The sequence below is a fragment of the Rhodamnia argentea genome, chromosome 3, assembly GCF_020921035.1.
Source record: "Rhodamnia argentea isolate NSW1041297 chromosome 3, ASM2092103v1, whole genome shotgun sequence".
Classification (NCBI taxonomy): domain Eukaryota; kingdom Viridiplantae; phylum Streptophyta; class Magnoliopsida; order Myrtales; family Myrtaceae; genus Rhodamnia; species Rhodamnia argentea.
The window spans coordinates 28,723,742-28,740,749 of record NC_063152.1 but is presented as its reverse complement, the minus strand read 5'-3'; the positions used below and the strand labels follow the sequence as shown (position 1 = coordinate 28,740,749).

Below are 17,008 nucleotides of genomic sequence, written 5' to 3'. Positions count from 1 at the left end.
TAGGCCATTGCAAAAATTGAATCCTGCCATTGCCGTGAAAGCGAGAGAGAAGGCGGCGCACGAAATGTGTTCTGATGGTGTTTAAAATCTTTATTTCTATATTTTTTTTTCTTGGTGGTTCAGACCGGGCACGAGCACACTCACTAGTTAAGCAAATGTCGGGATTTGACGACGATGAAGGTAGTCATCATAGGGAAATGAAGCGAACAAGAAATATTTCTAACAAGCTTTCCCTATTGCCGGATGAGTGCCATCCAAAACTATGATCTCTCTTTTTAAGATCGTTGAACTAGTGTCTGCACTTAATCAATGTTTTAGAAACAGATATCAGAGATCAAGTGGTATATGTTCCGGTTCATGACGGATCAACAAAAAGAAACATGTTATATCAGGTCATCAGACTTCAAAAACGTTGTTAGGGAAATACAAGAAAGAAAAAATAGTGATAACATGCATACAAGTTTGTAAAACACTACAATCAAAGTACATAATGCTGGCTCTTGAAGATGGTTGCATAGAAATAAGGTCCGGGTAGGGAGATGAGATGTCATAGTTAAGATTGATCCTCCGCGGGCTTATCATCTGGCTCGGGCTTTGGCTCAGCGGGCTCGGGCTCAGGTGGGGGCGATGTGGGCGTGGAGGACGCATTCCGCTTGTGCGCTGCAGCCTCTAGGACGTGGCTGTAGGTACCTTTCTCCATGAAGAGGCGAGCGAAGTGGTGCTTGCAGTAGAGGACTCCGTCAAGAGCAGCATAAGACGAGTGCGTCAATGGGCATCCGCCATGAGCGCATCGGAAGCAGTTCTTGTGGAAACACTCTCCCTCCAGAGTCACCTGTGTTTCGTAGCAGACACGCGTAATGCGTCATGAAAATTTGATTGGAAAGAGGATGATGAGTTACTTCTAACTTCAATACTGATATATGTTGAAGCCTCCTGGGGCTTATGAATTGAATACCTTCTCCAAGGGGTAAACTGTCTTGCCACAGGTGGTGCATTTGTCTAGGGTTCCGGAGAACAAAGAAGATAACCTGCTTGGGGTCCGGTTCTGTGGATAGAGACGACATGAAATCACTGACTCGGTTGACGATGCGACACAAGCAAAAGAAGATAAAAGATGAAGTGTGGATGGAGCTAGCATTGCTGGCTGTGAGTTGTTCTCATCATCTGGAGCTAATAGTGAAGTAGAGAACAATGATAAGCCGGGCAATTGAGATTGAAAATGTTTTGCCGGCGTTCATGAAGACCTGTAAAAATTAAGAGGTAAATGAAGTGATCGAATTAGCGGTTATAGTGGACATACCAGGTCTTGTTGCTTCTCAGAAGACTTGGCTGCCATGGTAATGATATGATGTCAGCCAAAAAAATTATCTGAAAATTTAGCGTAGCCATAAGAGAAACCGATGATGAGGCCAAGAAGAGCTTACCTGTTTGAAAGTTCTTGCTGAAATTGCCAGATTCCTTGAAAAGTTGCTCGAAGTGAGTCTTGCAATAGAGGACACCATCCATAGAGGAGTAGTTGCTCATCTGCCGTTGGCAACGGATTAAATGCCGTTCTCGCTTTATGTTATCGCGCTTAAACGAAACACGAATCTTCGATGCATATCAACGACACACAGAAAGTTCACCTTGATGAAAGCATCGCGGGTTTCACAGTTACATATATGTCCATGAATTTAGCCATATAGACAGAATACTACATAATCACAGCAACCCACTTCAGATAGAGAATTGCTGATTGCACACCGGCATTTCGTATTACAATGCCTTGCTTAGATCATATTTGCACTGCCACCTCTTCTCATCTAAGTATCCGAATTGTAATCATACCAGTTATTCCTTAGGACGAGGCAAATAGTGTGGATTCCGATCTCTAATCATGCTTGTGTCGGGTCAATCATGCTTATACCTGATGCCGTCGCAGGCTGAGTTTGCTTTCTCAGGTTGTCATTCACTTTAATTTGATCCAGTTTCCTGGTCTCATTTCACCACTTGAACTAAGATCTACTCTATTCGACCGACCAAAAAAACAAAAAAACCTTAAGATCTACTCTACAGCATAAACTATCACGGGCACGATCCATCGAGTCCGGAAAATCGATGTGAAAAAAGGAAAAAAGGGAACCTTGTTTTTCAGCAGATTAGAGAGTACATAAATTGTCACGAAACAAAGCAACAGAACCCAACTCAAATACAATTCACGTACCACAAGATATCCATTGCAATGGCTGCATCTGAAGCAGGTCTTATGATATGGCATGCCCTCGATGGACAACATGTCGACCACGTAAACCGTCTTATCGCAAGCCTTGCACTTGTCCAGAGTTCCTGTAAACGCCATTCTCGTTTTCCCACACAGCAGCTAAAAGACAGTTTCAAAGAGCTTTCCGAATCAACTTGACTGAGGGCGAGAGAAAGGCAGATCTCATAAGCATCAACCCACGATTTGTTACCCCGGAAAGACGAGATTGAAACAAAGAATGTGATTTTGTGTGATCAAAGCTCATTTATATCACTGACCAATGAATGGATTTCCGCTTTCTAAAACTCTCTCCCTCGTCCGAGGGTGTAAAAATGGATGGAGATCCCAATATTATGACCTAAAAATGGATTTGCGTCTAAAGTGGAGGAAAAGAAGGCTGATGTGGGATGTTCTCAAGCGGATCCTGGGCGTGAAAATGAAGTGCTACAGGTCTTTTATTTGCTAATTTTGGTGCCTTGTCAGTTATGGTGATCTGAAATAGTACGGCCTTTTCAGGCGACAAGGTGACAAGACAGGCACCAACGATACAAAAAAGTCCAGAACGCCGTGGTGTCCGAACGACACAATCCGCGTAGCAAAACACCTGTTCAAGATCTTCAAACCTTATGAAACATCCTGGGACCAAGGAGTGGCTTACGTTGCCATTGTGTAAACATGCATCTAGGAGGCTGAGCGACTGTTGAAGTAGTTGTTTTTTGGGTGGACCACCTATGATGATTTTAATAATTTGTTCACAGCAAAAAATTAGTGAAGGAAATAATAGTCTAAACTCAAATTACTAGCGCTCCAAAATTCGAGAATTAACCGATGAGATACCAATGTAAATGCAAATCAATGGCTAAACATGTCAATAAATATCAACATAATTTTAACTTGGGAAAGAAGAATTAGAGATTACCCAAATCTAAGTCAATCGAGAAGGTTTTGGGTGATTTGTGCATATATCATGAACAAAAATGTTTGAGAATAAAATGATGATTTGTATCAAAGAATGGAGAAACCTATCACCGTGATATACTTGAACAGTTCTCTTGACAATACTGAGAAGTTTCATGAAATTAGAAGATGTCCTTGAACTCCAAAAACAGCAGAAAGCTATAGTTTCAATGGTAATTCGCCATTTAGGATTAGTTTGATGCAACTGAGCTAGTCAAACACTTGATAGAGGAGGCAACACAACTCTCTGGCACAATATGAGATCCGATATTGTCTTTCCATGGCGGTCAATCCTACGAGAACAGTTGACGCCACCATTTAGGATGTTCCGGACCACGACGTTCAATGAACATATACCCCTCACTTCATAAACTTCCACGCTTACGTGCTCATCCACCCACCTGTCTCTCTTCACTATGGCATCTGAATCTGGAAATGAGGAGGCATCCAGAAGCGAAGAGACAGCGCGTTTTACCCACACCGGTGTTATGATCACCTTTAACCTCTCGAAATCTGTAGGGCAATGTGGGATGATGGAGAAGTTCAAGTCATTTCCTTTGTCTCCAGCTCTACTATGTGCTATTTTGTACAGCAGAATCTCCTTTCCAGCAGGGGCAGGAGAAGCATCAGATTTAAAAACAAAGTCCCCATCATCATTTTCCTCTGTTATTTGTGGAGCAATTGGCCCGTGAACAGCATGGATTCTCATTGAATCATTGAGGCAAGCCACTCGATCATTTGACTCCATTTCCATACTTTGCTTTGCTCCAACTTTCCAATACACATGTTCACGGCCAACCTGAAGTGACAAACCACTTCAATCATTACTTACTCAGTTTTTCAAGTCATTTAGCATCTCAGTGAAAATTCACTTTTCCAGAAATGTTTGAAGAACTAATTTCAATCTTGGAGTCTCAACGAAAGGCTCATGTTGGTGTCAGGGAGTCCAATTCCTTACCAGTTCCTTCCCAAGGTAAATCTCTTTCCTGTGTCCGGTGCTGTAAAAGAAGCAGACAGAATAGAATGAGCGTATCGGAAATATCAGCATTCGTAGTGTAGAAAATCTTTTTCTGGTTCTTTTAAGTTTCCTGTATTGGAGGAAGATTTGCTGACACAAGTCAGTCCCCATTAGCAAATGCTAGGCAGTGAAAACTCTTTTTTAGACTGGATGCCAGAAATCAACGGTAGTCACCAGTCCCCATGATCAAACTTATTCACCTCGGCAACAGACAAGTAACAGATAGACTTCACTAAAAAAAAATGCACGACTTTGTGTGATCCTTACCAGATTGACTAGACACTAACAATCATCATAGATATACAAGCAAAGCCAACTTCAAGCATTTATAAGCATTTTGTATGGTACCTCCCACCATCAATCCTCAAAACTCGTGTATCATGTTCATTGAACAACAGAACCATAAACCTAGTTTCTCACAGTTGCATGCTCTAGAATACAGAAAGAACAAAACTACAGCCATTTTTGGCATCCGTTTATTTTTATTTTTCTGATAACTAGCTCTGTTGATGGATTATCACCTCAAAAATAGCTTTAATGTGTTCGCATTTGGTTAAAGTCAAACAAAACCCCTAAGTGGAAATATCTTTTGGATCAAGCAATAATACACCAGATGGAAAAGATATTACCAGATACCACCGCCTCCAGCAGGTCCATTAGTGTATAATGCAGCGAACTCTCTCACAAACTGGAGTGCATGTTCTTTCAGCTCAAATAATCCATCCATTCTTAACCTAATATCTGTAACCGCCTCATAAGCAGAAGACCCAGTGACCAAGCTTGTTGCCTTCAGGCTATCCACTCCAATAATATAAGAAACTATGCAGTCATTAAGGCCAGGAACTACTTCTTCAAACCACGATCTGACCTGATAATGCAAATAAAAGGATCTCTGAGAATAAAATGGTGAAGCCAGACATTTCACTACATCAAGAATCACTTCAAATGATAGTATCTATACAATTCTTTACCTCCCAGAGGAAAGATAATGACAGGCTGTTTGAAATAAGCACTCACATGTTTGTGTTCATTAGAAAAGTGAAACTGACTAGATCTCACATACCAAAATTTCAGCAGACTTAGCACGATTGATACATTCAAAACCACCATAGGATATCTCTCCCCATCCTTTCCACCCAGCATCCTGGAATTCTAGAACATCAGAAGTAGTATTAGTAAGAAGGCCTCAGAGACTCAAAAGACATCAGAGGATCAAAGATAAATTGCTTTGAAAGACGAATGAATCAACTGTTGGGAAAGTAATCAACATCTTGAGGACTCCAAGTTCAATCCATTACTCAAACAAGAAAATGAAACCAATACGCTGATCCAAGAGATGCTATTACACTATTAGACACTCTAAAGAATTAACTCGAATCTTCTGAATGAGAAGGCAAGAATAGAATGGAAAAGGCTACTGAAATAGTAGGAGAAGCACAATCATTACAGACTCAGTTTAAATTTCAGTGAGTCACCACCGAAGATGCGGACTGAACCTTTGGAAGCAATCGCAGGAGCTGATCAGGTAATGATCTCGCAGATGGTTTCGCTCCAAGACACCTCACTTCATGGTTGGACAATGGCTGAAATGTAACATCTCGAAGATCTATAACCTGATTGAGATGAAAATTAACATGTCAACTTCTGTATTCCCCTTTGTTCCATGATTAATGTATACTTATCTTCAAGGATGACAATAACCAGAACTAACCACATCAGGAGTAACATATGCCGCTGGATCACCAATCTCATAAAGAAGTTGCTGGGCACAAGTACTGGAGTTTAAAACTCCTCCACTGCCATCTGCCTTTGCTACACAGACTCCTCCATCACAACTAACTTTGGCATAAGGGAGTGACAGGTCTAAAAGACATGGAAGAGAGATGTTGCGATATCTGTCACCTGCATCAGACAATAGTAAATTGTATGCAATATCCTAAAAATCCCATATATGTTTTATGTTTCATAGCTCGAGTGTCCAGAATAATTGGCATGCTAAACATGAAGATTAAACAGCTGATACCTGGATGCATGAAGTATCCTCCAGTGAGTTGACAGCCGCACTCTAAAAGGTGACCAGCCAGAGATCCTTGTGCTAATAAATTTAGATCATCCCAGTTCCAACCCAATTCATACACCTGTTTATAGGTTGAGATCTTTCAAAATTCTTTCCTCACAAGGAAAAACTACAGGATGAGGAAAAGCTTATCAGACAAAATAAAGGGATTCAGCACCCATGTGATTTTTACTATATAAAGAGGATCAGGCTGCACTCCCATCTACACATATCTGCTTGCAAAATCTCAAGTTCTTCCACAGTAAATCGGAGTGACGATTTTGTCTTAACTATGGTCTCTTAATCCAAAAGAAGTATAAAAGCTTGAGTGTTTCTTAAGTGACTCGAACTCTACTTTAACATCAAATCCATCATTAGCAGGTCAAGGCTGTATCAATCGATTTAAGGTGTCGTAAGGAAATTCCATTAACCCAAAGAAGTGGTAAAAGGTAGCACCAATAAGGAATTTGGAGGAGTAATTGGATTCACTTCAGGTTCTAGTTGTGAGAGATTCAACAATAGTCATCCCGAGGTATTTCCACAGTTAATGAGTAATTGTTTTGTTCAGAAGTCAATGCAAGTAGCATGAGTCCTCCATAACAATGAAAGCGTGGAAGAAAAGAGTTCAGAAACTTCTCGACTGAAAATCAGAAGGAAAAAGAAAAAGAAGCATAAAACATATAACACGGGAAAAGAACATCTCATTCACCAAAGGCAAAGAGAGGAAAAAACACAATGATTTCTTACCATTGGACCCAAAAATAAGGCAGCATCTGCAACTCTGGAAGTAATAACTACATCCGGTTGGTACTTCTCAAGACACTCGACAATTGGGGCAGCTCCAAGATATGTGCTAATACCCTTCACAGAATGGGAAAGGAAGCTGAGACAATACGAACGCATTAAAGAAAGGAAAAGGAAGATAAGCTGCTGATCAACAATTTCCCCTCAGCTGATCAAGAAACTAAAGCATAAAAAAATTACATCATCAACATGTGTTTTTGTTTTGTCTGCATTTACTTTGCCAATGAAAAAATCCACTATTATCATCAAGAAATATTTATCTTTTAAATAGTACTAAAACACAATATGAATATCGGTCGCTTACACCTTCCGCAGTATTTGATCTCTCATGCAAGATTCTGGACCCTGGACAAGGAAAAAAAGGCAAAACAATCTTTTAAAAGGCCACACCTTGTTCCTTTATACTATACAATTTTATCTATGCTATTCGTTGTACCACTAAAATCAAATTAAGCTTAAGTTACCCAACACCGCTTATAGAACATCAAAACCGAATGATCCCTATTGACCTTGATCACCTGCTTCTGCAAATGAAACCTCATGAGCCACAGCAACTTTCAGTTGAAGGCCTAGCCCGCTGGCCACTTCTAGCACTTTCGCTTGAGCACCAATTGGATCAACTTTCGAGAAAGACACAAAACACACGTATTAGATCACTTTCGTCAAAGTTAAAATCATTTCAAGTGCTCTATGCGCCTCACCTGCACCCATATTGGTGATAATGCAAGTTCCTCTTTCCACAGCCAAAGGTAACAGCAAAGCCATCCATTCTGAAACTGCATATCGTTTCAAAATTTCAAATCACTGATGTTGATAACTAATAGTACACCCCTGTTCATACCCAAAGGCATCATCATATGTACAGTCACGACAGCACTATAAAACAGAAACCGCATCACCCAAAAGGCAAATCATGACATACTTCGAGAGTCGAAACCGTCGCCACCGGACATCATTTCTTGGTAGCGTTCGGCGAGAGTTCGTTCCGCTAAGCATTCGAGGACAAGGTAATTCAGCTCTTCCACTCTCTGCAGCAGCTTGAGCGCCGCGAAAGGCCTGTCGCCTCCAAATCCAGCTCCACAGCCGATACAAACCTTATCCCTCAGCCTCTTGGGATTCACCCTCTGCAATTCAACACATATCAATCAAACTGATCATTATTTCCAGGGACCAAAGCAGAACAACCCCTGAGTACTGCCACGACCTGCTTGACCACGGAGTTGCGAACCCCATGCCCAACATTTTTCTCCATCAACCGTGCTGGACACTCGATATCAAAACTAATCTGCGAAAACAAGAAGGCAAAGACCGATCAACAGCTTAGCTTCCCACGAACAACTGCAAGTGTGATACGAATTGCCAATCACGTGTCAAATGATCCACCAAAAGCCCAAGAACAATCTATGCAGGGCACAATTATGGTGCACTGCCAACAAAGAATCAACGATAAAGTTCTTGGCTGGGAGCTGCCCAAGAACCACACCTGCGTCGCAAGAGAGAAATTACAGAAAGAGATTAGTTGACCGATGCAAGCACGTAGGATCAAATTACGGGACGGAACTGGTGCTCAGACCTGAAGAAAGAAACGGGAAAACAAACAAATAGAGATTTTATTATTCTACAATTTCCATAAATTTCAATTTACCTTCATGCCCCCAACTCCGTCATGCTAATTAGACGGGAATAACTGCATCGAAAGTCTTAAAATTTATCACGAAAGTGCAATTGAGTTCTCAGTTTTTTAAAAGATGCAATCAAATATTTAAAACTTGTTACAAAAGTGCAATCGAATTCTAAAAACCTTATTTAAAGCCTCGACCCGATGCTTTTGACACCAACGAGAGGGCCTCGAGTGGATCCTATTGTCGGGCTAAAAACCTTATTTAAAGCCTGGCTGTGATTTGGAGAGGTTAAATCCGAGGCCCGAGTGATCGAACTCGAGTGGATTGATGAATGGTGAGGAGAATCCCATGTTCCTAAAAGATTAAACCTAGTCTAATATGAGTTCCATTTAATTGATAGTGAATCGAAACTATGCTAATTAGACTCGTTTTGAACCTTCAAAAAGGAAAAGGTGTCGGGCTTATCGAGATTTGAATTTCGAGCATATTTTCTAGATTATGCGTTTTAAAGATACATTTTGTATTTTTATAGTAAACTATTAATTTCTACAATAAATAGAAAAATCAGCTAGTTCTAAAATAAAGGCCTCTCGGTTCTCGATTTTGATTTCATGAACCGGGATGATCTCGAATCCTAGATCCGAAACTAACCTGTCCTATAATTGAATACCCTTGCTTTCTCTCTCTTCTTTTTTTCTCTATCAAATAGTTACGGATTTTCACGCTCACTGATTATACGAGATGGTTCTATTATTTGTGCAGCCGCAATTTATTAAATCTCAAGGAATTTCTCAAATGAGAAGATTGTTTGTCTTCCTTGCTCAAAATCTAATTTCGAATCACTCTACTTATGCATATTCCTAAAATTTCCTTTTCATTTTCCTCCACGAAGATTTAAAGAAATTTCTTATTTTTCACACCTACCTTCATTAAGCTCGATTTTCTTTTTTGAGTGGTTCATGTTCTTCAATGTTCAGTATTGTTTCTATTTCTCTTGGTGCAATCTAATTTATGGAATTTCAAAATTTGTTGAATGTAATCTTCCCGTTACGTGTATTGACAAATTACGTGCAAATTTTTTAACATAAAATTGTCACATAAGTGTCTATTGAAGTAAAACAACATCGTTTACAGCCATGTCATCTTTTAAAGTCAGAAAATCTAATTTTTTTTTTTTTTTGGGCAAAAACAATAGCAGAGAAATGTGACGTGAAAGTCACATGTATGCTAGACAACTTCATAAAAATTAGGGACAAGCAAAAAAAATCGATCGAGGTCGAGAACAGTTGTGACCGGACCAAACGGGCTGGTTTGATCCGCTCCCAACGTCGTTGGTCCGGTTCCCGGTTTCATAAATTGGAACCGATGATTTTTTATCCAATTTCTAGTTATAGGGGTGGAGCCGCCCACCTAGACGGCTCGGATCAAATCGACTACTAATTTTAATTTCGAGAAAATAATTTTTTAAATAAATTTTTTAAATAAATTTTTTAAACTCTTAATTATTATAGGTACTTCTAGACATTTTAAATATGTGAATATGTATTACAAACACATTCGACCGGCTCCATTGGACAGCTCGGGAGCCGGACCGAACTAGTCGGTCTGGCTCCAAGCACCTCTAGTGCGGTCTCTAATTTCAAAAACTGAAAATCAATCTTACTAGTTCGGTGCCCGATTTTGGGGTGGCACCGGATCGGGTCAAGAACCGATCAATCCTGATAAAAATCATGGTCACGTTAGCTAACGCTGTTAGAATTTTTGACAGACAGACGTAAGGGTATTTTCGTGAATATAGGAGTGGATCTCGAATTTGAAAGTTCTCTTTTTGTTTTTTTTTGCTCGAATTGAAAGTTCTCTTTATGGACAGTATAATATGATATATGATTTGTTCTGGGGGCGGGCCAATCACCATCAGGGGCATTTTCGTCCACCTAGTGATCATAAGTTCTTTGCTCAGCGCTTCAGAGCTCTGTTCATAATTTGCACTCGCAACTTCCGAGGGAGGGGAGCATTGATCACAGAGAAGAAGAATACGAAGAAGAAGAAGATGGTGAGTTCACCAGTGGTCAACATGTACCCGCTCTCCAGCTACACCTTCGGTACGAAAGAGCCGAAGATGGAGAAAGACACCTCCGTCGCTGATCGCCTCGCTCGCATGAAAGTCAAGTACGGCCCTCGAGCCTCAACCTCTCTCCATTGCACTTCACTGATGTTCTTCGCGACACGGCATGCTGTGCGGCGTTTTTCTGATGCGAGTTTCTCACTCCTCGATTTGATTTCTGAAATATCGCTAGGAATAGAAAAGCTCTGGAGTCTGGACTCGGTGGAACGAACTTGTTTTCCACGACTGAAGCCGTCGTTTTAGCGGGATTGAACTTACCCGACATGCTATTTCACTCTTTGAGCTTTACCTGTGAGCGATAATCGGTTGCGAGAAGGAATGAGTTCATGGTTTTGACTCTTAAGTCGTATGGGCTAGCAGAGGCTAGAGCTCTTGATCGTGATGCTTATTCGTAATTCCATGTGCCCTGAAGTGTTGAATCCGCTGATTCTTCGTTATCGTTTCTTGTTAATAGTTGACCTTGCCTTGGTTCTTGATGCTTGTGCCTGCTGCTGTAGAGTTGAAATATCTTCGTATTAAATGTTGAAGCTATGCAGCAGTTTTGGGCACCGCATTGCTAATCAAATTTCAGGCTGTGGTAATCATTTTTTATTACAAATACCAGGAACCATGATGGCATCCGGATTGATTTTGTTTGCCCACTGTGATTTCTCTTTTCTTTTACCCCTTTTCTGAGTGCAATGGGCAAGCATGTTAGCTAATTATATCTAGTCTGCAGCTACATGAAAGAGGGAATGAGGACCAGTGTTGAAGGCATTCTGCTGGTTAGTCTTTCAGATTCTGAACTATGACACTCCCTTGCTCAGTGCCTACTCTCTTTTGCTCTCTTGTTTGCATGTGTTTGCGCAAACTATTTTTGTGGGCGTGTGCCTGCACATGTGGGCATGTTTTGTGTGCGTATGAGGATGTGTGTGTTTTCACATGCGTGCGTGCATGCATCTGTGCTGAGCTTGCAGCGCAACGAACGGTTTAAGTTGGTGGGGTGGACTAGATGTTGGCTAATTACCGTGCCTCACATTCTCCGATCATTAGCTCATCTTAAAACAATGTTTTATGCTTTTAAATTGAGTCCACTTGAAATTTCTGGAACCTGCTTAATCAGTGGACAAAAAGAGCACTGATGAAGTTTATTTTTTCGCGTGAATTATTCTTTTTTTTTTCAGCATATCCTTGACACAAGGCAAGGAGTTAGTTTTCCCCAGATTTCAACTAGCATCTTTATTAGTCGATTCAACAACATATACTCAAGAAGTGGGTGAAGACCTTTGCCTGCGTGTCACTGGATGTGGTTCCAATCCGAGGGTTTTAATGATCTGGGAAACCACCCAGCATCCTAGAATTCCAATGATCTTTATATTTTCATGTGAGGGCTTTAAGTTCCCTCATTCGACATTCACTTTCTGCTTTTCCTGAGTGTCTGGTTCTTGGTGGTGATAAAAGTATGGTGAAAAGAAGTTGTCATGCTTCAGCTCCTCATTTTCAAGAACTTCTCTTTAATTGAGCAGGTGCAGGAGCACAGACATCCTCATATTCTCCTCCTGCAAATTGGGAACACATTTTGTAAACTTCCAGGAGGACGTTTGAAACCAGGAGAAAATGGTAGAATGATTCATCCTACACAACCCCCCCCCCCACAACCCTTCCCTCCTCCTCTTCTAATCTGTCTGTGTTTATCTTTGCAGAGATTGAAGGTTTGAAAAGGAAACTATCAAGCAAATTAGGTGCAAATCCACTATCACTGCAACCCAGTTGGCAGGTGCTCTATCATGCCTGAGAAATTTCGACATATTTTTGAGTAAGCTTGACAATACAAGTGGTAGTACGTACAAGCATGATGGAAATGGAGTTAGTTACAAATGACAAAGCTTTCCATGCCGAGACTGCGTGTACTTAAAAGAAGTAAATTCGCTTGTTATACGGTGGATTGAATAATACTCTGTAATGATTCTATGTTTCAACAATTACTTTAGCCTCTTTAAGGAGTATAATTTGCTCCATATTTTTTATTGTTACAAAATATCACCTGGCACTTAAAGAGCATATTCTATTTTCTTGCTGTATCGACTTTCTGTACCAATTTCAGAAACTAAATGTAAGGCCTGAATGGAAGTATATAGAGTGGATTCATGTTGATAAGTATGCAAAACTTCTAAAACAGCCTGCTTATCAAAATGAACTTAATAGTGGACATAATTCCACTTCTGGAAGAAGATTATTTGATTGTCGGTTGTCTTTTTTTGCAGATTGGCGAGTGTGTTGCTATTTGGTGGAGACCAAACTTTGAGACTGTTATGTATCCATACTGCCCTCCCCACATAACAAAGCCAAAGGTAAAGAATACTGTTCAAAAGCCAATACGAATACTTTGTTCAGTAGCCAAGTCTTTTTCTTTAAACAAGTATTCCAACCGTCCGAGCACTGAGTAAAGAGTTCTTTGATACAGGAGTGCAAGAAACTTTTCATCGTCCATTTGTCTGAAAGAGAATATTTTGCTGTACCGAAGAACTTGAAATTGCTAGCCGTTCCGTTGTTTGAGCTCTATGACAACGTGCATGTATGGTGACACCTAAGCTTCTAAACCTGCATTCTTTTATTTGTTAATTCTTAAATTTCTACATTTTCTTATTGATAAAATGCAATTCCATAGTTAATATTTAGGTTGCTTGTAGAGCAAGTCTGCAAGTGAGAAGAGAGATAGAAGCATCAAGGGTTTAGGATATTCTTTTTCCTTTTTCCCTTTGTCAAGTCAAGTGGGCTTGGGGAGAGAAAAATAGAGCTTAGTGGCGGCAACTTGTGCCTGCGATAGGTAGTAGCTACCCTTATGGGCATCTCTTGTGTGGCTGGTCATGAGGCTGTTCTGGGAGATGAAGAGGTGAGGGAGACCTTGAGGGGGTGCAGTGATGAGGCAAAGAGCCTATGGAATTTAGGGAAGAAGAAACAAGAAACCACAATTTATTGTTTTAATGTTTGTAGAATGCTAGTTACTTTACTTTTTAGTAGTTTATCAGGTCATTCTGGTAGCTTGATTTGAAATTGTGTAGATTCCCAAAGCACAATAAAAATTCTCTCGATTTGTCCCCAGACCTGAAAGAACTCAACTGGAATTGCCAAAATATGATGTTAGATGAGTGGGGTGGATAACTGGATTTATCCTGTTTACCAATTACTTCTATGTCTATACATCAAATACATGCTATATGGAGGCTCACACACTTTTTGTTGGCAGAGATATGGACCAGTTATCTCCACCATACCTCAGCAGCTCTCAAGGTTTCAGTTCAACATGATGACCACATAAAAAGCGTTAAGAGGGAGAAAGAAGCTTTCAGTTAATGCTTTCCAACATTTCTCGGTGTCACTAGGTAGCAAATGGACCTCGATAACTTAGCTAGTGTAGCAAAAGTCGTACCTTCACCTTCTTCTGTTACGATGATTTGTAGGCGAACTCATCTTCTGGGATAGTTGTCCCCTTTCTTTGTATTTGACTATGTACCAGGCCGGACTAAGTTGTGATTGTTCTAGCCTGATGTGATTATTTGTTTGCCTGCCGTAATCAGTGGCTTCTGGCCTCTAAGAGTGGGGTTTGGAGTTGCCGGTTGTCGACATTGCTCCTCGGATGTGAATTACAACTAGATGAAAGTGAGCTGTAACCAGTACTATAATAGTAGATGCCTGCATTTCCATCAAAAGAGGATTTGGATTGGGTTGTGTCTTGGTTGTATCAGCTTTAGGACTGTATTTCAGTAATCTTCTCTTCCTTCCAAATCTGGGGATAATGGGCATGGCCTACTCTGCTTATTGGCCGATTCTCCTTTTCAGCCAATTGATACATCCATCTTGTGTTCCGTTTTGGTTTAGGTGATTATAAGCCGAAAACCCGAGCTTTCCCTTTTGCAATCAGGGGTTCAATGGTCTATCGGATACCATTTAGAAATCGGATTTGCATTATTAAGAATAATTTATGTCTGAATATTTTCATAAATGATGAAAAAATGCGGTTCATTTATTTTCATAAGCTACACAAGTAATTAATTTTAAGATAATATTTTTTAGATTCTTTATTTTTTGCGAAATGAACTGAGCCCGACTATTTATATTTTGAATGTAGTTGAGAGCGCGAGGGGGGCTGACTGGCCCAGTTTCGGAACTTTGACCAGTCCATCTGTTGAAACGACGAACGGTGAAAAAGGGAAGAAGAAGGCTGTTGTGGCCTAGAATTAGTGGTCAGAACAACTTTGGCTACAGATTCTATTCTTGATGTTCGAAGAAATTGTGAAATGAGACGTTCCCAAAAGAGGAAAGGAAGTGCATATTGGATTCAACCGTACTTCTTTAAGCTATTTTTTTGGGAAAATCACGCAAAACCCCCCACGAAATTTGATAAACATAGCGACATTAAAGCGACTAAAAGGGTATTTTAGAAAAAGGAGTAAACACAGACTAAATAAAATGAGAAAAGGCCTCAATAACCGGAAAGACTCAAATGACGAATTGGTTATTCATTATATATATGTTGTTTCATATATTCAAAGAGTTAGTAAATGCAAATTCTTGACCAAAAAAAAAAACATTTTTTGTAATACTTAACCATTTAATCAAATTCAACAATTTCTTTTTTTTAATAATACCGTTGGGATTTATTATTTCTAGGTAATAATATTCTAGTTAATTCATTTTGTTTCTCCATTCTTTTTTCACTGAAGTAAGTGGTAAAAGAGAGACTTCTAAAAGGGATGAATATACATATTTACTCCTCAAAAGTAGTGTGCATTACAAGTGCTATCAGAAAATTATAACGGAGTATCAATTATAACAAAATGAAAGTTTAAGGGTAGACAAGTACTAATTTCCAAAACTTTGGCTACAGATTCTATTCTTGATGTTTGAAGAAATTGTTAAATGAGACGTTCCCAAAAGAGGAAAGGAAGTGCATATTGGATTCAACCGTACTTCTTTAAACTATTGTTTTGGGAAAATCACGCAAAACCCCCCACGAAATTTGATAAACATAGCGACATTAAAGCGACTAAAAGGGTATTTTAGAAAAAGGAGTAAACACAGACTAAATAAAAGGAGAAAAGGCCTCAATAACCGGAAAGACTCAAATGCCGAATTGGTTACTCATTATATATATAGATTGTTTCATATATTCAAAGAGTTAGTAAATGCAAATTCTTGACCAAAAAAAAAAACATTTTTTGTAATACTTAACCATTTAATCAAATTCAACAATTTATTTTTTTTTTTAAATAATACCATTGGAGTTTATTATTTCTAGGCAATAATATTCTAGTTAATTCATTTTGTTTCTCCATTCTTTTTTCACTGAAGTAAGTGGTAAAAGAGAGACTCCTAAAAGGGATGAATATACATATTTACTCCTCAAAAGTAGTGTGCATTGCAAGTGCTATCGGAAAATTATAACGGAGTATCAATTCTAACAAAATGAAAGTTTAAGGGTAGACAAGTACTAATTTCCAAGTTTGGGGAAATACTGTGTTATTTCCTCCATTACTTTACAAAACGAGTATGTGCAATCTTTTGCGTGCCGAGCTACCTTAAGTCATTACGCGAAGAGATGTATCGGCGAGGATCTCTGTATTTTCCGCTACATGGGAACTAGTCCATTCTACATTGAAAAAGATGCAATAGGTGTGGGTATTTGACTGCTTGATTATAGGCAAACTGTAATTTTTTCGGCATGGCTAAGGACAAAGATCTTAACAAAGTCCATTTGCGTGGCTCTACATGTCATGTCTTTAGTTCCTTTGTTCGCCGTTCGTCGGTTGTATTTTGCGGCCGGTTCACCGTTGAACTCCCTATGTCACCCGTTGTGCCATATCGAGTTCATGGTTCTTATGTCCGGTTTCCTTTGTACCTAGCTTTTTGGAAGATCAATACATACTTACCTTACCAAAAAAAAAAAAAAAAAAAAAAAATCTTAACAAAGCCTAGGTGGATGAATTGATCAAGTGATCCTGTAATTTTTCATGTTTTCACTTCATATTATGGCAACAAAAAAAAAAAAAAAAAAGGATCCCCAAAATTGGCACATGATCGCGTAAAGTTGTACGTGCCAAGATTTGAAAGTATTCTGTCTCTGTCTAGCATTACAAGTGTAAAGTCGTTGTCATGAATGACTCATGACAATAAATCTCTCTCTTTCTCCATCTTTGTAAGAGTCGGC

At 39.5% G+C, this 17,008-nt stretch overlaps 3 protein-coding genes across 9 annotated transcripts; 1 reads left to right on the top strand and 2 right to left on the bottom strand.

Moving 5' to 3' along the window:
- Nucleotides 1–272: 272 nt before the first annotated feature.
- Nucleotides 273–2,899, bottom strand: LOC115743093 (LIM domain-containing protein PLIM2b-like). 2 transcript variants are annotated; one of them, XM_030677702.2, is made up of 5 exons: nt 2,204–2,891; nt 1,425–1,524; nt 1,301–1,329; nt 956–1,045; nt 273–832 (listed from the first exon to the last, which is right to left on the bottom strand). In XM_030677702.2, exons 1-5 carry the CDS (start codon nt 2,336–2,338, stop codon nt 554–556), a joined length of 633 nt encoding a protein of 210 aa, XP_030533562.1. In that variant the 5' UTR covers nt 2,339–2,891; the 3' UTR covers nt 273–553. The 2 variants fall into 2 exon arrangements, with proteins under 2 accessions (XP_030533562.1, XP_030533563.1); XM_030677703.2 differs by lacking the exon at nt 956–1,045 and having other exon boundaries at nt 2,204–2,899.
- A 429-nt stretch (nt 2,900–3,328) lies between these two features.
- Nucleotides 3,329–8,646, bottom strand: LOC115743186. Of its 5 annotated transcripts, XM_048276321.1 has the most exons (14): nt 8,520–8,646; nt 8,279–8,354; nt 7,997–8,198; nt 7,776–7,850; nt 7,584–7,694; nt 7,379–7,419; nt 7,018–7,131; nt 6,238–6,352; nt 5,926–6,116; nt 5,711–5,827; nt 5,278–5,358; nt 4,844–5,082; nt 4,155–4,194; nt 3,329–3,995 (listed from the first exon to the last, which is right to left on the bottom strand). In XM_048276321.1, exons 2-14 carry the CDS (start codon nt 8,324–8,326, stop codon nt 3,411–3,413), a joined length of 1,959 nt encoding a protein of 652 aa, XP_048132278.1. In that variant the 5' UTR covers nt 8,327–8,354; nt 8,520–8,646; the 3' UTR covers nt 3,329–3,410. The 5 variants fall into 5 exon arrangements, with proteins under 5 accessions (XP_048132278.1, XP_030533736.1, XP_030533735.1 ...); XM_030677876.2 differs by lacking the exon at nt 8,520–8,646 and having other exon boundaries at nt 7,381–7,422; nt 7,597–7,694; nt 8,279–8,449; XM_030677875.2 differs by lacking the exon at nt 8,520–8,646 and having other exon boundaries at nt 7,593–7,694; nt 8,279–8,448.
- A 2,010-nt stretch (nt 8,647–10,656) lies between these two features.
- Nucleotides 10,657–14,364, top strand: LOC115743086 (pre-mRNA cleavage factor Im 25 kDa subunit 2-like). 2 transcript variants are annotated; one of them, XM_030677686.2, is made up of 7 exons: nt 10,666–10,865; nt 11,540–11,585; nt 12,327–12,420; nt 12,504–12,577; nt 13,065–13,151; nt 13,265–13,375; nt 14,048–14,364. In XM_030677686.2, the coding sequence occupies exons 1-7, from the start codon at nt 10,747–10,749 to the stop codon at nt 14,117–14,119; spliced, it is 603 nt and encodes a 200-aa protein (XP_030533546.1). In that variant the 5' UTR covers nt 10,666–10,746; the 3' UTR covers nt 14,120–14,364. The 2 variants fall into 2 exon arrangements, with proteins under 2 accessions (XP_048131847.1, XP_030533546.1); XM_048275890.1 differs by lacking the exon at nt 13,265–13,375 and having other exon boundaries at nt 10,657–10,865.
- The last annotated feature ends 2,644 nt before the right edge of the window (nt 14,365–17,008 follow it).